At 45.7% G+C, this 23,941-nt stretch overlaps 1 protein-coding gene across 1 annotated transcript in view; it reads right to left on the bottom strand.

Annotated features, from left to right (window-relative positions):
- pdzrn4 (PDZ domain containing ring finger 4) overlaps positions 1–23,941 on the bottom strand; it is an 81,221-nt gene that overhangs the window by 22,478 nt on the left and 34,802 nt on the right. The window contains exons 2-3 of the mRNA XM_046335480.1: positions 2,928–3,178; positions 1,338–1,440 (exon numbers count right to left, since the gene is read on the bottom strand). Coding sequence (XP_046191436.1) covers positions 1,338–1,440; positions 2,928–3,178 — 354 coding nt within the window. The remainder of the gene's footprint in view (positions 1–1,337; positions 1,441–2,927; positions 3,179–23,941) is intronic.

Here is a 23,941-nt window from a genome sequence, read left to right as displayed (position 1 = left end):
CAGAGGAGGGAGGGCACTTTTGACTAGGTCTCAGCTGTTACTGGCGAGCAGACTCCACACTTCCACACAGTTTAGAACGGGTCAGAACGGTCGAGAAAAGTGGTTGACACGAACGCCCCATCACTGTTGATTAACTACCATGTACTGAGAGATCAGAGATCACTAGCTCACTACTGTCAGAGGACATTACTAGAGAGAACAATCCCACTGAGTAGTACAGGACACAACCTTGTAATGTGGAGACGTTTGAGTTTAGATGAGAGACTCCCTCCTAGGGTGACAAATCACAGTGTGTCGTGCAGACAGTACATTAACTCGTATAGGGCTACAGGACACAACCTTATACTCATCAGCACGGGACCTTGTAATGATCTGTGGATGTACTGAGGTTAGAGAGACCACGCTAGTCTTGATTAGAAGATCATCTGTATCTGTGTGTTGTTTTTATAGCGGGCCACGGGGAAGAAAAACCTCCCACAGCTGCCCTGTAGCTGTCCTTAAGTTACACGGCAGTAGTGTGAAGCCAGGCTAAACACATCCTTCACAGCTAATGTCCCTGAGCTACCGAGGCTACTGAGGAGCAAGGGCATTCAGGGTACAGTTAGATACACTTGACTGAACAAAGAGTAACTGAGGGCCAGCTGTGTGAGGGGAAGGAGTAGCCATAACAACAGTAAACAGGTCACGACCTGCCTCTGACCCTGCCTCAGTTGGGCTGACCAGACTGTGTGTGTGTGTGCGTGTGTGTCCACCTGCCTGCGAGTGTGTGTGACTGTGTGTGGACTTGTGTGTGTGTGTCTGTGAGTGTGTCCTGAAACTTCACACCGTCTCTCATCCCTCTCTCACACAGAGAGACATCCATCCATTTAGTCAGAAATGGCCGTTAAACCACAGCTGACAGCAGAGGAACACTAATGACCCAGAATCCTGTGCAGCGAACCACGGGCACCCATTATACGAGCAGCACCACTGCACAAACACACACACTACCACGTCAGCCATCACCTCACGTCTCCCACGGTCACTGCCTCTCTGACACAAATTACAATCTCCACCCAGCCTCCCAGACAGGCTACTTTTCAACACTCCAACTGTATCTGAAAAGTGTCATTGTTTATAGGGAAAACATACCAAATTGCGGTAATAAGATTCATACGGGATTTTAATCTTTATCATTCCAATGACATAATGAGCTACGGGGGAGATGTGTTTGTAATTATCTCTGCAGTGAATAAGTAGGGGACACTGTATTTGACCAAGAGACAGATGACTTGTCAATATAACCGCTGTGGGAGAATTGTCATCGCAGGAACTTGTGTGGCTCCATATTGATTTACCTCATACTCAAACTCCTCTGGCCTGTCCACTTCAGCTGGGGTGTTGGAGAGGTACTCTGGACACTCGTAGAATTCATGCTCCATGGTGTGGATGGAGTGACAGCTGAGGAGAGACAGGATGAGAGGAAGAGAGAGGGGGAAGAGGAGAAAGACAGATGTGTGAGTTTCAAGCTGGTTTCAACACCGTTCTCCCTGTGTTGTGCATATTGGTCGCTACCATAAAATCCCTTTTACAACCTCCAGGAAAGCAACTAATGACAGGGATCTATACACACATTGTTTCATTTTAAACATGGACACATTTTAACAAGACAAAAAACCCCTGTAAGTGACAGAACCTGTGAAAAGAAGCTGTGAAAAGACAGCTTTGTCTCCTCTGTAATTGGTTGATTAACAGATGGTTACCTGGCACCTATACAGAGACATGTCAGCCCAGGTATAACCAGCCCACAGTAACATCACTGTTGTTTAGAATCACAACAGAATCCATTCTGCCTCCCCCTTATCAGCCGTATCACGAGGGACGGATGATTTGTAGTTTATAGGACATCATGTATTTAACTTCTGGCCCAGTAAAGACCTATAAATAGACTGAGAATGAACGCAGTGCTGTATAACAGTCACTCCATTTGTTTTTAATCACCTTGTAAACTCTTAAAGGGAATGGATGCAGCAGTCTGGCTGCACTGCAGACACAATGATTACATGCCAGTTGGAGAGCATCCTAATGACATTAAAGGGATGTGATCAGCTGTACTGGGGGGGCAGTAATGCTGCTGTCCTCCATGATACAGTAGAGGCTCTGATCAACCACATCAGGTTGATGTAACCCATAATAAAGCATCTCCATCTTGAGGAGAACTATCCAAGGGGACACTCATACAAATGTAGACATTCACCACAGTAAGTCACTTTGGATAAAAGTGTCTACTAATGGCACATATTATTACATTATCCACATGTTATTCATTCATATTCAAGGGTAACCCACGTTCTTTCTGAATAAAGGGTTTATCTATTAGAAAGTTCTGGTAGAAAACTCAGGCCAAACCCATGAGTCACACACCTGACATGTATTACTCAGACAGAAGTCTACAACAATGGTTCTCAAATCCTGGCTCCCTGTATATTAACCCCTAGTGAGGTTATCTCTATGGCAACGAGGCACACCTCACCTGACAGCAGGAAGGGTTAGGATGGAGGTTAGGGTTAGGGTTAGAGTTGAGGGTTAGGGTTAGGTTAAGGGTTAGATGTCCCTAATCTTTCCGACAGCAGGAAGGGGCAGATAACAGGTTAAGGTTAGGGTTGAGGGTTAAGGTTAGGGTTGAGGGTTAGGGTTAAGGTTAGAGTTGAGGGTTAGGGTTAAGGTTAGGGTTGAGGGTTAGGGTTACAGTTGAGGGTTAGAGTTAGGGTTAGGGTTGAGGGTTAAGGTTAGGGTTGAGGCTAGGGTTACGGTAAGTTTTAAGGCTAGGGTTAGGCTAAGGGATAAGGTTAATGTTAAGGTTAGGGTTACGGTAAGGTTTTAGGCTAGGGTTAGGGTAAGGGATAAGGTTAATGTTAAGGTTAAGGTTAGGATTAGATGCCCCTCACCTGTCTGACAGCAGAAAGGGGCAGATGTCGGGTACAGGTGGAGTAGCAGGCCTCAGCTTAGCCAGGGCCATGATGTGTTCAAAAGTGATGTCCGTCTGCGTGCACACGTCCACCACGTGAACTTCCTGTAATATTTGGTGTGAGTGGGCGGGGTTGCCATGGCGACGGACAACCTGCACCACGATGGGGTCTCTTCTGATGACCTCCACCATCTCATCATGGCTGGCCTTGGAGTAGTCCCTGCCATTCACCTGAACAGGGAAGAGATAGAAGAGTCTTAAACCCATGTACACAGTACAGGAATAACTAGGTGTCTATGTGGTGAGTTAGTATCACAAAAGCGAGACTCTTCCCACAGCCAAGCCTACCATTTCCAAGTCCCGACCATTCCCAAGTCCCTAACATTCCCAAGTCCCTTCCATTCCCAAGTCCCTTCCATTCCCAAGTTCCTACCATTCCCAAGTTCCTTCCATTCCCAAGTCCCTTCCATTCCATTCCCGAGTCCCTTCCATTCCCAAGTTCCTACCATTCCCAAGTGAGGGGAAGGAGTCCCTTCCATTCCCGCCATAACAACAGTAATCAGGTCACCATAACAACAGTAATCACCTGCCACTGACCCTGCCTCAGTTGTGCTGGCCAGACTGTGTGTGCGTGTGTGTCCACCTGCCTGCGAGTGTGTGTGACTGTGTGTGCACTTGTGTGTCTGTGAGTGTGTGTGACTGTGTGTGGACTTGTGTGTGTGTGTCTGTGAATGTGTCCTCAAACTTCACACCGTCTCTCATCCCTCTCTCACACAAAGAGACATCCATCCATTTAGTCAGAAATGGCTGTTAAACCACAGCTGACAGCAGAGGAACACTAATGACCCAGAATCCTGTGCAGCGAACCACGGGCACCCATTATACGAGCAGCACCACTGCACAAACACACACACTGCCACGTCACCCATCACCTCACGTTCCTACTATTCCCAAGTCCCTTCCATTCCCAAGTTCCTACCATTCCCAAACCCCTACCATTCCCAAATCCCTATCATTCCCAAGTCTCTACCTTTCAGAAGTTCCTACCATTCCCAAGTCCTTCCCATTCCCAAGTCCCTACCTTTCCCATTCCCAAGTTTCTACCATTCCCAAGTCCCTTGCATTTCCAAGTCCCTAGCATTCCCAAGTTCCTAGCATTCCCAAGTCCCTACCATTCCCAAGTCCCTAGCACTCCCAAGTCCCTAGCATTCCCAAGTTCCTAGCATTCCCAAGTTCCTAGCATTCCCAAGTCCCTACCATTCCCAAGTCCCTAGCACTCCCAAGTCCCGAGCATTTCCAAGTCCCTTCCAGCATTCCCAAGTCCCTACCATTCCCAAGTCCCATTCTCAGCATTTCCAAGTCCCTAACATTCTCAAGTCCCTACCATTCCCAAGTTCCTAGCATTTCCAAGTCCCTACCATTCCCAAGTTCCTAGCATTCCCAAGTTCCTAGCATTCCCAAGTCCCTAGCATTCCCAAGTTCCTAGCATTCCCAAGTTCCTAGCATTCCCAAGTCCCTAGCACTCCCAAGTCCTGAGCATTCCCAAGTCCCTACCATTCACCAGATGGAGGAGATGGAGGTGTTCTGTTAGTCCTATGTCGCGAGCCCACAGAGAAGCAGCATATGTGATACTGTAGAGTGCACCTAGTGATCCAATTACAGCCTGCTGAGTACCAGTCTGTTTCTGCATCAGCCAACACCTTTGTCATTGTCTTGCCAAGGCAACAACATAAGCCATTTGAAAACACTATTATATACTTGTATTTCAGAGAAGAATTACAATGCTACGATTTCACACACGGATCCTCCTTTCTTCTCCATTCTTATTGATATCAGGTACTGAACTGACTTACTGAGACCTCCTACCCACCACCAAACAGAACAGTGGACCCCTGGGACTAACAGTTCAGTAATGATCCCTGAGAGCCTGGGTGAGCCTGTCAGTTTTAAAGGGCACCTGCTGTCTCTCCAGGGGAGGGGGAGGTGGAGGTGGAGAAGGCCAGGGTGGAGGCCTCTTCCCCTGGGTTGAACTGGTCTGAGCTCTGGGTCTCTGTCTCTGGGTCTGATCATCACAGCACTGTGGGGTTCAAACTAGATGTATGGGTTTCAGTGGGAGGTACACTCATCATACTGACACCTGCCAAGTAACACCTGGGCTGAGGCTAGGGTTAGGGTTGAGGCTAGGGTTAGGGTTGAGGCTAGGGTTAGGGTTGAGGCTAGGGTTGGGGTTGAAGCTAGGGTTAGGGTTGAGGCTAGGGTTAGAGTTGAGGTAAGGGTTGAGGGTTAGAGTTAGAGTTGAGGGTTAGGGTTAGAGTTGAGGGTTAGGGTTAGAGTTTAGGGTTAGGGTTGAGAGGGTTTCTGTTGGTGTCAAACCTTGGGTTGCGCGGGCCTATTGCAACTTCCTGCTCTGTCTGCATATTGCAAGTCAGTCTGGTCTGAAGAGGGTAGAACATTGGGCCGGTTTTTGCCTGAGGGATCGACGAAGGCAGAGAGCTGAGTCTAGGGTTAGGGTTGAGGTAAGGGTTGGATGTCCCTCATCTGTCTAATGGTCTGCAGTCATCTGTGACCTCAGATACACGGTTTATCCAATTACAGAGCCTCATTACAGTACAGATGTCAAATTCATGTTCAATCAATCACAACCTCAGATTTATTTTCAACACGGATTGTTGAAATGTGTCAGGATGCCAAACTGGGGCGCACACACACACACACACACACACACACACACACACACACACACACACACACACACACACACACACACACACACACACACACACACACACACACACACACACACACACACACACACACACACACACACACACACACACACACACACACACACACACACACACACTTACTTACCTAACCCAGAACTGAATGAATGTGTGTGTGTGTGTGTTTTGGGTATGTGTGAGTGAGGTGATGCATGACAGAGTCTGCCCAGAGGGAGAGGGAGCAGATCAGGATAACCCCTGAGTGTCCACAGCTGACCCAGAGGGAGAGGGAGCAGGTCAGGATATCCCCTGAGTGTCCACAGCTGACCCAGAGGGAGAGGGAGCAGGTCAGGATAACCCCAGAGGGAGAGGGAGCAGGTGAGTGTTCACAGCTGACCCAGAGGGAGAGGGAGCAGGTCAGGATATCCTCTGAGTGTCCACAGCTGACCCAGAGGGAGAGGGAGCAGGTCAGGATATCCCCTGAGTGTTCACAGCTGACCCAGCACACAGCACAGAGACGACAAAACTAGCTAGCCACTGACTGATTAAGTACTGTAAAACCATGACACCTTAGTTGACTTGAACTACCCTCACTATCAGAGACCTTGGTGGACCTGAGCTACTCTTTCCTGACTGACTATTAGATCTCCTGACTGACTGTTAGATCTCCTGACTGACTGTTAGATCTCCTGACTGACTATTAGAGCTACTGACTGACTGTTAGATCTACTGACTGACTGTTAGATCTCCTGACTGTTAGACCTCCTGACTGACTGTTAGATCTCCTGACTGACTGTTAGATCTACTGACTGACTGTTAGATCTCCTGACTGACTGTTAGATCTCCTGACTGACTGTTAGATCTACTGACTCACTGTTAGATCTACTGTCTGACTGTTAGATCTCCTGACTGACTGTTAGATCTCCTGACTGACTGTTAGATCTCCTGACTGACTGTTAGATCTCCTGACTGACTGTTAGATCTCCTGACTGACTGTTAGATCTACTGACTGACTGTTAGATCTACTGACTGACTGTTAGATCTCCTGACTGACTGTTAGATCTCCTGACTGACTGTTAGATCTACTGACTGACTGTTAGATCTCCTGACTGACTGTTAGATCTCCTGACTGACTGTTAGATCTCCTGACTGACTGTTAGATCTCCTGACTGACTGTTCGATCTACTGACTGACTGTTAGATCTCCTGACTGACTGGTAGATCTACTGACTGACTGTTAGATCTACTGACTGACTGTTAGATCTCCTGACTGACTGTTAGATCTCCTGACTGACTGTTAGATCTCCTGACTGACTGTTAGATCTCCTGACTGACTGTTAGATCTACTGACTGACTGTTAGATCTACTGACTGACTGTTAGATCTCCTGACTGACTGTTAGATCTCCTGACTGACTGTTAGATCTCCTGACTGACTGTTAGATCTACTGACTGACTGTTAGATCTCCTGACTGACTGTTAGATCTCCTGACTGACTGTTAGATCTCCTGACTGACTGTTAGATCTCCTGACTGACTGTTAGATCTCCTGACTGACTGTTAGATCTTCTGACTGACTGTTAGAGCTCTTGCTAAAATCAGCATACAGCAAAGACAGAATAAAACAACACCCTTTGGTTAACCACTAATAGAGAAATAACATGTATCTTATTTGACCTGAGCTACACTCTCAGAGTTACTGCCTGACTCACAGCAGTAACTCTGCACACAGCAATACAGCAAAGACCATCTGTGAACTGTGATGTTTTAATCTCTGTGCTCTCTCTCAATTACATTTAACAGGCTTTATTGGCATGGGAAACATGTTTACATTGCCAAAGCAAGTGAAATAGATAATAAACAATGTTTTTTTAGGCTGACTGATCTCTCTAAAATCTCTCTCTCTCTCTCTTAGAGAAATCTCTCTCTCTCTCTCTCTCTCTCTGTCTCTGTCTCTCTGTCTCTCTCTCTCTCTCTCTCTCTCTCAAAGACTCTCTCTCTCTCTCTGTCTTCTTTGACTCTGAGCTCTCTCTCAGAGTCTCTCTCTCTCTCTCTCTCTCTCTCTCTCTCTCTCTGTCTCTCATCTCTCTCTCAAGACTCTCTCTCTAAACTGTTTTAATTCTGTGCCGTCTCTCTTACTTTAACGTCTCTCTCTCTCTCTCTCTGTCTCTCTCTCTCTCTCTCTCTCTCTCTCTCTCTCTCTCTCTCTCTCTCTCTCTCTCTCTCTCTCTCTCTCTCTCTCTCTCTCTCTCTCTCTCTCTCTCTCTCTCTCTCTCTCTCTCTCTCTCTCTCTCTCTCTCTCTCTCTCTCTCTCTCTCTCTCTCTCTCTCTCTCTCTCTCTCTCTCTCTCTCTCTCTCTCTCTCTCTCTCTCTCTCTCTCTCTCTCTCTCTCTCTCTCTCTCTCTCTCATACAAGAGCTGAGAAGAGGAGATCAGTCAGCCTAAAAGCATGATGGATGAGGAGCGTTTCTGAAGTCTGAAGTTGATATTGTATTAGTTATGTTTAGGCATGTGTTAGGCATTCTTCAACCACCAGCCCCCCGCATAGCCTGCTGGGTAACGTAGTCTAAATGTTATTAACACATAACAACACATCTTCTTTCCTTTAAAATAAAATAAAAAGTTATTTTCAATAACATACATTTCTTTCCCCAAATTTTTTAGTCTTTTTTAACATTTTTTGTCTGTCCAATGTCTGTCCAACAATACTCTATTGTGGCTCTATTTCTTTTCACATAAACAAAACCAGGTGCCCCTTTTTTGTATTTAATTATTTATTTATTTTTGCAATTCTCAGTAAGCCTTTCAGGGGCTCTGACAGTCCTTTTTGGTGGTTCTGCTGAAGTGCTTCCTGAAACAGTTGGACAGCGTTCATTGTCAGTCAGGATGTTCTGACTGAATTGTCCATTTCTAAAGGCATTTGACGCTTCAGCAGTATCCTCCAGGGTGAATGGGTGAATGGCTGAAGCCTTAGATCCACTCTGTTTCGTCTCAGTTGTGATCCATGCTCCGTTTGGGTCTCATAGGATCGCGGTGCAACTTCTCTCTGCACACACCCTCTCTGCATCCAGGTTCCTGTAGTGATGTCTCAGAGTCGTACATGATCTCCAGGTTTCAGTTCAGGTAAGTGTCTTGCACTTTTGTCGTGTCTCTGTTTTTGTTTGTCTTTCTGTTTTTCCTTTGTGAGTTTGACTTTGTGAGCACCTCTGGGTGTTAACAAGTCCTCATGGATGGGTAGGTTGGTTCTCATGGAAGGTTGGTTCTGATGCGACGTCCCATCAACATTTGTGCAGGTGAAAGTCCGTTCTGCAGCGGTGTGCTGCGGTAGATCATCAGATTTTTTAGGAAATCCTCCTTTCCACCGTGTGCCTTTTTCATCAGACCTTTGACAATTTTGAGTGAACTCTCTGCTAAGCCTTTGGACCTTGGGTAGTTGGGGCTGGAGGTGTTGTGTCGGAATCCCCAGTCGTTAGCCAATGATCGGAATTCAGAACTTGAGAACTGCGGGCCATTGTCCGAGTCCAGTTCAGACGCAGCCCCATGTCTTGCAGAGACTGATTTCAGGTAGGGGATTACAGCTTTGCTTGGAGGTAGTTGGCAGTGTTGCTACTTCAGGGTAGTTTGAGTAGTAGTCGGTAACGACATTGTGACTTATGCCGTTGCAGTCAAAAAGGTCAACTCCAAATTCGTAGTAGGGTCTGTTGGGTACTGGATGAGGCATTAGTGGCTCTGCTTGCTGCTTTGGCCTGTAGGTCAAACACAGTTCACATGAAGCAGTGGTCTGGCTGATTTCCTGGTTCATTCTTGGCCAGTACATTACTTCTCGTGCTCGTCATTTGCATTTTTCCTCACCCAAGTGGCCCTCGCTTTCACATGCATTGATTCCTAGAATAGGCTGTACACTCTTTTCCACAATCAGCAGCTGTGCTCTGAACTGCTTTCCTTTGTGCTGTAAAGTTACTATGCAGCTACCTTTGACTGGTACGTTCTCCCCAGTATAACCAGTAACCTTCATCTTCACCTTCAGTGTTTTGTAGTCATCCAGCGACAACAGGTTTACCTGTGCTCCAGTATCAAGCTTGAATGGTATTATAGTTTCATTCACCTTCAGTGTTTTGTAGTCATCCAGCGACAACAGGTTTACCTGTGCTCCAGTATCAAGCTTGAATGGTATTATAGTTTCATTCACCTTCAGTGTTTTGTAGTCATCCAGCGACAACAGGTTTACCTGTGCTCCAGTATCAAGCTTGAATGGTATTATAGTTTCATTCACCTTCAGTGTTTTGTAGTCATCCAGCGACAACAGGTTTATCTGTGCTCCAGTATCAAGCTTGAATGGTATTATAGTTTCATTCACCTTCAGTGTTTTGTAGTCATCCAGCGACAACAGGTTTACCTGTGCTCCAGTATCAAGCTTGAATGGTATTATAGTTTCATTCACCTTCAGTGTTTTGTAGTCATCCAGCGACAACAGGTTTATCTGTGCTCCAGTATCAAGCTTGAATGGTATTATAGTTTCATTCACCTTCAGTGTTTTGTAGCCATCCAGCGACAACAGGTTTACCTGTGCTCCAGTATCAAGCTTGAATGGTATTATAGCTTCATTCACAGTCAATGGCACAATCCATTCAGCATTTACTGCATTGCATATTTCCATACAATCAACAAACAATTCTTCAATCTCAGTTGTTCCATGATTTGTCATATGCAGGGCATTTTTTTGGCTTGTGGATAAATCCACATTTTCCACATGTAGTGTTTTGATGTCTCTCTTTTACTTGTTTTTGTTTTGTAAGGCATTGTGTGTGTGTTGCTCCTCTCTTGTTATTGCATACACTGATGTCTCTTCCCTGCACAGCTCTTTTACTTGTTTTTGTTTTGTAAGGCGTTGTGTGTGTGTGTTGCTCCTCTCTTGTTATTGCATACACTGATGTCTCTTCCCTGCACAGCTCTTTTACTTGTTTTTGTTTTGTAAGGCGTTGTGTGTGTGTGTTGCTCCTCTCTTGTTATTGCATACACTGATGTCTCATCCCTGCACAGCTCTTTAGCTTGTGCTCTGGTGGTTTCAGCTGCTCCAGACACATATTCACTGCTTTATCCAAAGTTAAATCTTGCTCACGCAGCAATCTCTCCTTGAGTCCATTGTCAACTATGCCACAGACTATCCTGTCTTTCACTAGTGAGTCTTTCAGATTTTCAAATTCAGACGTTTTGCTCAGTGTGTTCAGCTCAGCCAAATACTGGTCAAAACTGACTCCTTGTTTCTGATCATGAGAGAAAAACTTGTATCTCTCAAACGTGACGTTCTGGCTTGGTACAAAGGACTCCTCAAATTTAGCCATTAGCACAGTCAATGTCAAGTTTGCCTCGTCTTGCTGAAAGATTTTGTAAATGTCCAATGCCTCCTCTCCAATAACATGTAGAAAAATGGAAGCATTCAATTTGTCATCATCTCCCCCTGCACCACTGGCTGCTAGGTAGATATTGAATCTCTGCTTGCAACGTTTCCAATTGTCAGCTAAATTGCCTGTTAACTGCATAGGAGTAGAAGGACTAAGGCTGTCCATGATGGAGAACAGGAACCGTGTCAATTTCTCTTACTTCAGTATGTTGCTCATCAACTTGCTCTTCAACAGATTCCAATGCAGCCTCACTCTCGCTGCCTTCACTCTCACTGCTGTCACTCTATCTGCTGTCACTCTATCTGCTGTCACTCTATCTGCTGTCACTCTACCTGCTGTCACTCTCACTGCTGTCACTCTATCTGCTGTCACTCTATCTGCTGTCACTCTATCTGCTGTCACTCTATCTGCTGTCACTCTATCTGCTGTCACTCTATCGCTGCTGTCACTCTATCTGCTGTCACTCTATCTGCTGTCACTCTATCTGCTGTCACTCTCTCTGCTCTCACTCTATCTGCTGTCACTGCTCACTGCTGTCACTCTATCTGCTGTCACTCTATCTGCTGTCACTCTCACTGCTGTCTGAATGGTATTATAGTTTCTCACTCTATCTGCTGTCACTCTCACTGCTGTCACTCTATCTGCTGTCACTCTAGCTGCTGTCACTCTAGCTGCTGTCACTCTATCTGCTGTCACTCATCGCTGCTGTCACTCTATCTGCTGTCACTCTATCTGCTGTCACTCTATCTGCTGTCACTCTATCTGCTGTCACTCTATCCTGCTGTCACTCTATCTGCTGTCACTCTATCTGCTGTCACTCTAGCTGCTGTCACTCACTGCTGTCACTCTATCTGCTGTCACTCTGTTGTCCTCGCTCTTGCAAGCTAGCATCTTCGACTTCTCACGTCACTTGCCTTGTGGTAGAATGTTCAATTTTATTCACGGAAATTTGCAGAGTTACTCCTTTCTTTTCTCTGTCTCGTCATAGCGACTACCAATCTGACACCATGTTCCTTATATAATGACAAACCGGGGCATAGGTTTAACTACTTTTAATGAACATATACTTTAGCTAGAAAACTCCATGTTTAGCCATGCAAGGCATTCTTCAACCACCTGCCCCCGCATAGCCTGCTGGGTAACGTAGTCTAAATGTTATTAACACATAACAACACAGTATCTATGGTATTGTCAGCGGTTTGACGATTGGATTGATGTCTGAGAGTAATGCTTTTTTGACCGAAGCTTGCTTTCTCATAACGTCAACACAGCTTCCTAACGTGTGCAACCTGAAACGTACACACAGACATACTGTATCTCGTCTCATACGGTAAGGAAACATACAGAGAACACCACATGAGGTACTTCCTGGTTCCCTCGAGGTAAAGGTTACTGATGTCAATACAACATGGCCCCCATGGACCTGTGTGTGTTTGAAGTGAGAGCTCTTGTCTTCCCCAACGCCAGTCTGTGAAGGTCAGTAGTTATTGAGGGTCAGGAAGAGACCCTGACAGGAGACAGGGCTATCAGGGTAGTAGTCCTATATTGATTATAGACCTTAATAATATCAGGCTACTCAAGTAAAATGTCAAATGATTTCATCAATAGACCTGTTCTATGTAGCTCTGGTTGAGAGCTAGCCTTGTCTCCAGCCTTTCCTGTTGAGGTCTGTTATCTCAAGATAAGAGCAGAATATGTTAACCAGTGATGCTCCACTACAGTCTATGAGACTGTATCCTGTTTACAGACATTAAACACTTCATGTGTTACATAGACTGGTATCCAGTGATGTGGCCCTACAGACAGTAAACTCTTCACGTGTTACATAGACTGGTACCCAGTGATGTGGCCCTACAGACAGTAAACTCTTCACGTGTTACATAGACTGGTATCCAGTGATGTGGCCCTACAGACAGTAAACTCTTCACGTGTTACATAGACTGGTATCCAGTGATGTGGCCCTACAGACAGTAAACTCTTCACGTGTTACATAGACTGGTACCCAGTGATGTGGCCCTACAGACAGTAACCTCTTCACGTGTTACATAGACTGGTACCCAGTGATGTGGCCCTACAGACAGTAAACTCTTCACGTGTTACATAGACTAGTACCCAGTGATGTGGCCCTACAGACAGTAAACTCTTCACGTGTTACATAGACTGGTACCCAGTGATGTGGCCCTACAGACAGTAACCTCTTCACGTGTTACATAGACTGGTATCCAGTGATGTGGCCCTACAGACAGTAAACTCTTCACGTGTTACATAGACTGGTACCCAGTGATGTGGCCCTACAGACAGTAAACTCTTCACGTGTTACATAGACTGGTATCCAGTGATGTGGCCCTACAGACAGTAAACTCTTCACGTGTTACATAGACTACCCTGGAGCGCCAAGTGGACCAGATGATTGAGTAGAAATAGAAATATGTTTGTCGAAAAATGTCTACCCTCTTCAATGACATCACACTTGCAGCACACAATCTTATCAACTAAGATGGCTAAATGGTGTTGCCTGTTGTCGATATGAACAGGTGAGATAAGTAGATAAGTGTTGTGTGTTGTTTGTGTGTGTGTGTGTGTGTGTGTGTGTGTGTTGTGTGTGTGTGTGTGTGTGTGTGTGCTGTGTTGTGTTGTGTCTGTGTGTGTGTGTGTGTGTGTGTGTGTGTTGTATCACATTGAGATAAGAGCTTGATGGAAACCTCTCAACCTCGCAGCTACGGCTGACAGATAGCATGCCTTTGTGAGCTAATGGAAACAATCACGCACACACACACACACACACACACACACACACACACACACACACACACACACACACACACACACACACACACACACACACACACACACACACACACACACACACACACACACACACACACACACACACACACACAGTTTAAACCTGCATTACGTCAACCCTAACAGCGTCAAACCGCGGCTGCTGGTTGTTTAGATAGAGACAGTTTCTCTGCATATTGAAAGAGATTACAATAGACTGCAACACAATGAGAACAGGAGGCTGTTTCCTCTAGAGAACCAGACAGTCTATTCAGCAGGGACCATATGCTTCTCCTCTCCTAAAGATACTGTGTTCCAAATGGCCCCTATATAGTGCACTTCTTTTGACCAGGCTCTGATGGAATGTAGTGCACTGTAAAGCATTGGTAAGAGTACAACAATTAACTTGATCTTCGTACCCTCTGATTCAATTGAAGTTCAGATATTTTTTTCTAATAATGGATATCCAATGTTGCGATGAAGACAGACACAGGATGATGGATTTTATTTCCATGATGATGAACGGAGAGACACTCAGCTGGCCAGGGCCAAACAATCTCCAAACCTAATTTAGTCAACAGTGTATTGAGAATGAGTCCTATCTCATCTGACTGGGGAAGTCTGGAATCTGACATGTCTCGTTTCAATAATAACAGTGTCTTGACACAATATGGCAACCGGTTCCAATATGAGAGAGATGATGGTTTGATGATCAGTTGTTTTTAATCAACTGTGTAGTGCAAGGGCAAAAACCAGACTGATCCTAGTACTGCATGGGGAAAGGAACCACTACCTAACACAAACTGATCCTAGTACTGCATCCTCAACCAGACTGATCCTAGTACTGCATGGGGAAAGGAACCACTACCTAACACAAACTGATCCTAGTACTGCATCCTCAACCAGACTGATCCTAGTACTGCATGGGGAAAGGAACCACTACCTAACACAAACTGATCCTAGTACTGCATCCTCCGCCAGACTGATCCTAGTACTGCATGGGGAAAGGAACCACTACCTAACACAAACTGATCCTAGTACTGCATCCTCAACCAGACTGATCCTAGTACTGCATGGGGAAAGGAACCACTACCTAACACAAACTGATCCTAGTACTGCATCCTCAACCAGACTGATCCTAGTACTGCATGGGGAAAGGAACCACTACCTAACACAAACTGATCCTAGTACTGCATCCTCAACCAGACTGATCCTAGTACTGCATGGGGAAAGGAACCACTACCTAACACAAACTGATCCTAGTACTGCATCCTCAACCAGACTCATCCTGGTACTGCATGGGGAAAGGAACCACTACCTAACACAAACTGATCCTAGTACTGCATCCTCAACCAGACTGATCCAGGTACTGCATCCTCAACCAGACTGATCCTAGTACTGCATGGGGAAAGGAACCACTACCTAACACAAACTGATCCTAGTACTGCATCCTCAACCAGACTGATCCTAGTACTGCATCCTCAACCAGACTGATCCTAGTACTGCATCCTCAACCAGACAGATCTGGGTACTGCATCCTCAACCAGACTGATCCTAGTACTGCATCCTCAACCAGACTGATCCTAGTACTGCATCCTCAACCAGACAGATCCCGGTACTGCATCCTCAACCAGACTGATCTTAGTACTGCATCCTCAACCAGACTGATCCTGGTACTGCATCCTCAACCATACTGATCCTGGTACTGCATCCTCAACCAGACAGATCCTGGTACTGCATCCTCAACCAGACTGATCTTAGTACTGCATCCTCAACCAGACTGATCCTGGTACTGCATCCTCAAGCCTCAACCAGACTGATCCTAGTACTGCATCCTCAACCAGACTGATCCTGGTACTGCATCCTCAACCAGACTGATCCTGGTACTGCATCCTCAAGCCTCAACCAGACTGATCCTGGTACTGCATCCTCAAGCCTCAACCAGACTGATCCTAGTACTGCATCCTCAACCAGACTGATCCTGGTACTGCATCCTCAACCAGACAGATCCGGGTACTGCATCCTCAACCAGACTGATCCTAGTACTGCATCCTCAACCAGACTGATCCTAGTACTGCATCCTCAACCAGACAGATCCTGGTACTGCATCCTCAACTAGACTGATCTTAGTACTGCATCCTCAACCAGACTGATCCTGGTACTGCATCCTCAAGCCTCAACCAGACTGATCCTAGTACTGCATCCTCAACCAGACTGATCCTGGTACAGCATCCTCAACCAGACTTATCCTGGTACTGCATCCTCAAGCCTCAACCAGACTGATCCTAGTACTGCATCCTCAACCAGACTGATCCTAGTACTACATCGTCAACCAGACTGATCCTAGTACTGCATCCTCAAGCCCCAACCAGACTGATCCTGGTACTGCATCCTCAAGCCTCAACCAGACTGATCCTAGTACTGCATCCTCAACCAGACTGATCCTGGTACTGCATCCTCAAGCCTCAACCAGACTGATCCTAGTACTGCATCCTCAACCAGACTGATCCTGGTACAGCATCCTCAACCAGACTTATCCTGGTACTGCATCCTCAAGCCTCAACCAGACTGATCCTAGTACTGCATCCTCAACCAGAATGATCCTGGTACTGCATCCTCAACCAGACTGATCCTGGTACTGCATCCTCAAGCCTCAACCAGACTGATCCTAGTACTGCATCCTCAACCAGACTGATCCTGGTACTGCATCCTCAACCAGACAGATCCTAGTACTGCATCCTCAACCAGACAGATCCTGGTACTGCATCCTCAACTAGACTGATCTTAGTACTGCATCCTCAACCAGACTGATCCTGGTACTGCATCCTCAATCCTCAACCAGACTGATCCTAGTACTGCATCCTCAACCAGACTGATCCTGGTACAGCATCCTCAACCAGACTTATCCTGGTACTGCATCCTCAAGCCTCAACCAGACTGATCCTAGTACTGCATCCTCAACCAGACTGATCCTAGTACTACATCGTCAACCAGACTGATCCTAGTACTGCATCCTCAACCAGACTGATCCTGGTCCTGCATCCTCAACCAGACTGATCCTGGTCCTGCATCCTCAACCAGACTGATCCTGGTCCTGCATCCTCAACCAGACTGATCCTAGTACTGCATCTTCAACCAGACTGATCCTGGTCCTGCATCCTCAACCAGACTGATCCTGGTACTGCATCCTCAACCAGACTCATCCTGGTACTGCATCCTCAACCAGACTGATCCTGGTACTGCATCCTCAACCAGACTGATCCTGGTACTGCATCCTCAACCAGACTGATCCTAGTACTGCATCCTCAACCAGACTGATCTTAGTACTGCATCCTCAACCAGACTCATCCTGGTACTGCATCCTCAACCAGACTGATCTTAGTACTGCATGGGGAAAGTAGCCACTATGCAGATCTGACACTGCTTCTACATATACAAGAATTCAGTCAAAAGTGAAAATGGGCTAAAGTAATTTGGAATTTTTTTTTTGTTGAAAACTCTTACATTAGCACCCAACAACTGCAGCTATGTACTGTCTGGGTGAAACTGCTTTAAAAGGTCTGGTATTTGGGCAGTAATACTTTCTTCAAAGTTAATGCTGCTTCTCGTTAGCGTCATTAGAGCGAAATGGATGAAGCAGAGAGCAGAGAGATCAGAGGTGGTTCATATAATTCAGAGTCACTACATCCATGTCAGCAGAGTAGCGTTACTCTGTCGACCTTTCTGAAATCACTATATTTAGCCCCAGTCTCTTCTGCTACATCAGGGATCATCAACTAGAATCAGTTACGGGATGATTTTTGTAGACTGCAAATTGACCACAAGAAGCCAAAACAGAGATAATATTTGATTAAAACATAGTAATTTACATTTTTATACAATCACATCTCTCTATTATACGCGGGAACCCTGCCCTGCATCCTTTATTTACCCCCCCCCCCCTCTGTCAACGCCCTGATCTGTTTCACCTGTCATGGTGATTGTCTCCACCCCCTCCAGGTGTTGCTTTTCCCCCCAGTGTATTTATCCCTGTGTTTCCTGTCTCTCTGAGCCAGTGTATTTATCCCTGTGTTTCCTGTCTCTCTGAGCCAGTGTATTTATCCCTGTGTTTCCTGTCTCTCTGAGCCAGTGTATTTATCCCTGTGTTTCCTGTCTCTCTGAGCCAGTGTATTTATCCCTGTGTTTCCTGTCTCTCTGAGCCAGTGTATTTATGCCTGTGTTTCCTGTCTCTCTGTGCCAGTGTATTTATCCCTGTGTTTCCTGTCTCTCTGAGCCAGTGTATTTATCCCTGTGTTTCCTGTCTCTCTGAGCCAGTGTATTTATCCCTGTGTTTCCTGTCTCTCTGAGCCAGTGTATTTATCCCTGTGTTTCCTGTCTCTCTGAGCCAGTGTATTTATCCCTGTGTTTCCTGTCTCTCTGAGCCAGTGTATTTATCCCTGTGTTTCCTGTCTCTCTGAGCCAGTGTATTTATCCCCGTGTTTCCTGTCTCTCTGAGCCAGTGTATTTATCCCTGTGTTTCCTGTCTCTCTGAGCCAGTGTATTTATCCCAGTGTTTCCTGTCTCTCTGAGCCAGTGTATTTATCCCTGTGTTTCCTGTCTCTCTGTGCCAGTGTATTTATCCCTGTGTTTCCTGTCTCTCTGTGGCTGCTCGTCTTGTATGTTTAGTCAAGTCAACCAGCGTGTTTTCCCCTGTACTCGTTGTCTATTCTCTTTTGCTAGTCCTCCTGGTTTTGACCACTGCCTGACTCTGGACTACTTTCCCACCTGCCTGATCCGCCTGCCTACCCTGACATTGAATCTGCCTGCCGGTTGGTACCTACTGGACTCTGAACTGGTTTTGACCTTTTGCCTGTACACGACCAGTCTCTTGCCTAGCCCTTTTGGGTTAATAAACATTGTAAGACTCCAACCATCTGCCTCCTGTGTCTGCATCTGGGTCTTGCCTTGTGCCTTGTGCCTTGTGCCTTGATCAGCCGTTACCAACAGCAACCCTGGAGAAATTAGGGTTGACTTGAAAACATTATTAGTGGGAGACTGCTAAATGACTAAATATAGGAGGAAGGTGTAATCCTAATACACCGTCTCCAACTCTCGTATGTGGCAGGGCTTATAGACGATAACGGATTACAAAGGGAAACCCAGCCAGGAGTTTCCCAGCAATGCAGAACTCCCAAATGCCTTTTACTTGCTAGGAGGAAGTGTGATCTCTCTCTCCATGGCTGATGTGATCAAAACAATTAAACAGGTTAACAGTCACAAGGCCGGAACAATCACAGACGGAATACCAGGCCGTGTTCTCAAAGTATGACAGACCAGCTGGCGCAGACCAGCACAGACCAGTGTCTTCACACACATTTTCAATCTATCCGTGTCCCAGTCTGTAATCCCAACAGGTTTCAAACTGACCACCATTATCTCTGTTCCCAAGAGCTCCAAGGTAACCTGCCTATATTAATATTGCCCTGTAGCACTTACATCTGTAATTATGAAGTCTACACCAGTTGTATTTTAGGGTAAAGTCTACACCAGTTGTATTTTAGGGTAAAGTCTACACCAGTTGTATTTTAGGGTAAAGTCTACACCAGTTGTATTTTAGGGTAAAGTCTACACCAGTTGTATTTTAGGGTAAAGTCTACACCAGTTGTATTTTAGGGTAAAGTCTACACCAGTTGTATTTTAGGGTAAAAGTCTACACCAGTTGTATTTTAGGGTAAAGTCTACACCAGTTGTATTTTAGGGTAAAGCCTACACCAGTTGAATTTTAGGGTAAAGTCTACACCACCAGTTGTATTTTAGGGTAAAGCTACACACCAGTTGTATTTTAGGGTAAAGTCTACACCAGTTGTATTTTAGGGTAAAGTCTACACCAGTTGTATTTTAGGGTAAAGTCTACACCAGTTGTATTTTAGGGTAAAGTCTACACCAGTTGTATTTTAGGGTAAAGCCTACACCAGTTGTATTTTAGGGTAAAGTCTACACCAGTTGTATTTTAGGGTAAAGTCTACACCAGTTGTATTTTAGGGTAAAGCCTACACCAGTTGTATTTTAGGGTAAAGCCTACACCAGTTGTATTTTAGGGTAAAGCCTACACCAGTTGTATTTTAGGGTAAAGCCTACACCAGTTGTATTTTAGGGTAAAGCCTACACCAGTTGTAGTTTAGGGTAAAGTCTACACCAGTTGTATTTTAGGGTAAAGTCTACACCAGTTGTATTTTAGGGTAAAGTCTACACCAGTTGTATTGTGCATGTGACAAATACAATTCGATTTGATTTGACTGTTATTATTTCCATGATATGCTGTTTTGCACCAATTAATCACAGTGACAAGGTATGCTAATCAGACAGAGGGGGTAAACTGAGACTGGAGAACCCTAGAAGTGTGTCCAAAATGTCAACCTATTCCATAAATAGTGGGGGCCCTAGTCAAAAGTAGTGCACTATAGGGAATAGGGTGCGATTTTAGACACTTGTCCAAGTGGAGGGTTTACACACTCTCTGTGGAACACCCTAAAACACAGCCATCGATATTCATAGTAATGGTGGTGAGTCTACGCACACACACACAAATCTACACAAATCTACGCACACACACACACGCGTGTGTCCTTGATGATGACTGTACCATGTCATGAGTGTCCTTCACGGTAACACAGATACAGACCTCTACTACACCACAGCTGAAAATAATCAATTAGTTATGCATTTAAAAAACAAAAACATGAAAACATGAAAAAGATAATCTATGTAATTCCTGGACTGATGTAAAAACCCTCTGGTCAATCCAGCCAACATCACACACTACAATATGTATGGATTAGAGAGGCAGTGTGTTCTGGGAAACACACTGATAACACTCTCACTAACCACTTCATCACTCACTCCCTCTCTCACTGGTCTCTCTAGATTGGTCTCTCCCTCTTCTCTTGTTTGCTCACTGTTAGCTCATTTCTCTCTCTCTCACACACACACTCACACACACACACTCGCGCTCTCTCTGACAACCCAAACTCCTCAACCCAGTTCCAGGAGCAGCAGTGGAGACATCCGGGGAGAAGAGAGGCAGGGTGAGTGAGAGGGAACAGTCTGATCAGCCTAGTCACCATCACCTCCACCGACCAGGCCTTCTGATGTAACAACAGGAAATCAAAGGTTAGCGTCTGTCGTTGCAGAACACACTACAGATGTCGGCTCTTCATTTGAACGCCCTGTTGTTGCAGAACACACTACAGATGTCGGCTCTTCATTTGAACGCCCTGTTGTTGCAGAACACACTACAGATGTCGGCTCTTCATTTGAACGGTCTGTTGTTGCAGAACACACTACAGATGTCGGCTCTTCATTTGAACGCCCTGTTGTTGCAGAACACACTACAGATGTCGGCTCTTCATTTGAACGGTCTGTTGTTGCAGAACACACTACAGATGTCGGCTCTTCATTTGAACGGTCTGTTGTTGCAGAACACACTACAGATGTCGGCTCTTCATTTGAACGCCCTGTTGTTGCAGAACACACTACAGATGTCGGCTCTTCATTTGAACGCCCTGTTGTTGCAGAACACACTACAGATGTCGGCTCTTCATTTGAACGGTCTGTTGTTGCAGAACACACTACAGATGTCGGCTCTTCATTTGAACGCCCTGTTGTTGCAGAACACACTACAGATGTCGGCTCTTCATTTGAACGGTCTGTTGTTGCAGAACACACTACAGATGTCGGCTCTTCATTTGAACGGTCTGTTGTTGCAGAACACACTACAGATGTCGGCTCTTCATTTGAACGCCCTGTTGTTGCAGAACACACTACAGATGTCGGCTCTTCATTTGAACGGTCTGTTGTTGCAGAACACACTACAGATGTCGGCCCTTCATTTGAACGGTCTGTTGTTGCAGAACACACTACAGATGTTGGCCCTTCATTTGAACGCCCTGTTGTTGCAGAACACACTACAGATGTCGGCTCTTCATTTGAACGGTCTGTTGTTGCAGAACACACTACAGATGTAAATTTGAATGCCCTGTTGTTGCAGAACACACTACAGATGTCGGCTCTTCATTTGAACGGTCTGTTGTTGCAGAACACACTACAGATGTCGGCTCTTCATTTGAACGGTCTGTTGTTGCAGAACACACTACAGATGTCGGCTCTTCATTTGAACGCCCTGTTGTTGCAGAACACACTACAGATGTCGGCTCTTCATTTGAACGCCCCCAGTTGTTGCAGAACACACTACAGATGTCGGCTCTTCATTTGAACGCCCTGTTGTTGCAGAACACACTACAGATGTCGGCTCTTCATTTGAACGCCCTGTTGTTGCAGAACACACTACAGATGTCGGCTCTTCATTTGAACGCCCTGTTGTTGCGGAACACACTACAGATGTCGGCTCTTCATTTGAATGCCCTGTTGTTGCAGAACACACTACAGATGTCGGCTCTTCATTTGAACGGTCTGTTGTTGCAGAACACACTACAGATGTCGGCTCTTCATTTGAACGTCTGTTGTTGCAGAACACACTAGATGTCGGCTCTTCATTTGAACGCCCCGTTGTTGCAGAACACACTTCCACAGATGTCGGCTCTTCATTTGAACGCCCTTGTTGCAGAACACACTACAGATGTCGGCTCTTCATTTGAACGCCCTGTTGTTGCAGAACACACTACAGATGTCGGCTCTTCATTTGAACGCCCTGTTGTTGCAGAACACACTACAGATGTCGGCTCTTCATTTGAACGCCCTGTTGTTGCGGAACACACTACAGATGTCGGCTCTTCATTTGAACGCCCTGTTGTTGCGGAACACACTACAGATGTCGGCCCTTCATTTGAACGCCCTGTTGTTGCAGAACATACTACAAATGTCGGCTCTTCATTTGAACGCCCTGTTGTTGCGGAACACACTACAGATGTCGGTTCTTCATTTGAACGCCCTGTTGTTGCGAACACACTACAGATGTCGGTTCTTCATTTGAACGCCCTGTTGTTGCACTAACACACTACAGATGTCGGCTCTTCATTTGAACGCCCTGTTGTTGCAGAACACACTACAGATGTCGGCTCTTCATTTGAACGCCCTGTTGTTGCGGAACACACTACAGATGTCGGCTCTTCATTTGAACGCCCTGTTGTTGCGGAACACACTACAGATGTCGGCTCTTCATTTGAACGCCCTGTTGTTGCAGAACACACTACAAATGTCGGCTCTTCATTTGAACGCCCTGTTGTTGCGGAACACACTACAGATGTCGGTTCTTCATTTGAACGCCCTGTTGTTGCAGAACACACTACAGATGTCGGTTCTTCATTTGAACGCCCTGTTGTTGCGGAACACACTACAGATGTCGGCTCTTCATTTGAACGCCCTGTCGTTGCAGAACACACTACAGATGTCGGCTCTTCATTTGAACGCCCTGTCGTTGCTGAACACACTACAGATGTCGGCTCTTCATTTGAACGCCCTGTTGTTGCAGAACACACTACAGATGTCGGCTCTTCATTTGAACGCCCTGTTGTTGCAGAACACACTACAGATGTCGGCTCTTCATTTGAACGCCCTGTTGTTGCGGAACACACTACAGATGTCGGCTCTTCATTTGAACGCCCTGTTGTTGCTGAACACACTACAGATGTCGGCTCTTCATTTGAACGCCCTGTTGTTGCAGAACACACTACAGATGTCGGCTCTTCATTTGAACGCCCTGTTGTTGCGGGAAGTGTCCATTTTAAAAGGCTTCTAAAGTTTGTAATTTCCACTTTAAAATGTATCATCCCTTTAAAAAAATTCCATTCATTATAGTCCACACAATAATCCCCATTTCCAGTTGCTGCAGGATCATTTTCTTGCTGTGAGAAACTGTTCAAATTAAGATCCTACATCTGTATGGGTCTCATCATCAAATTTTCTCTCCCATTATGCCTCTGTGAATAGTAGACAGGAAGGTTTTTCCTTCACTATAGAAGAAAAGGGTCCTTCTTTCCTTCATTATACACTTCAGAAATCCTCCACTCTCCTGATTCAAGGTAGAATAGGCAACGAGAATCATCTGGGATTTCTCTTCTATTGTGCTTTTCAAGGTGCCATGACTGGAGGCTGT

Source organism: Oncorhynchus gorbuscha, unplaced genomic scaffold (genome assembly GCF_021184085.1).
Source record: "Oncorhynchus gorbuscha isolate QuinsamMale2020 ecotype Even-year unplaced genomic scaffold, OgorEven_v1.0 Un_scaffold_759, whole genome shotgun sequence".
NCBI lineage: Eukaryota > Metazoa > Chordata > Actinopteri > Salmoniformes > Salmonidae > Oncorhynchus > Oncorhynchus gorbuscha.
Note: the sequence above shows the minus strand (reverse complement) of the source record. Positions and strands in the feature narration are given on the sequence as shown.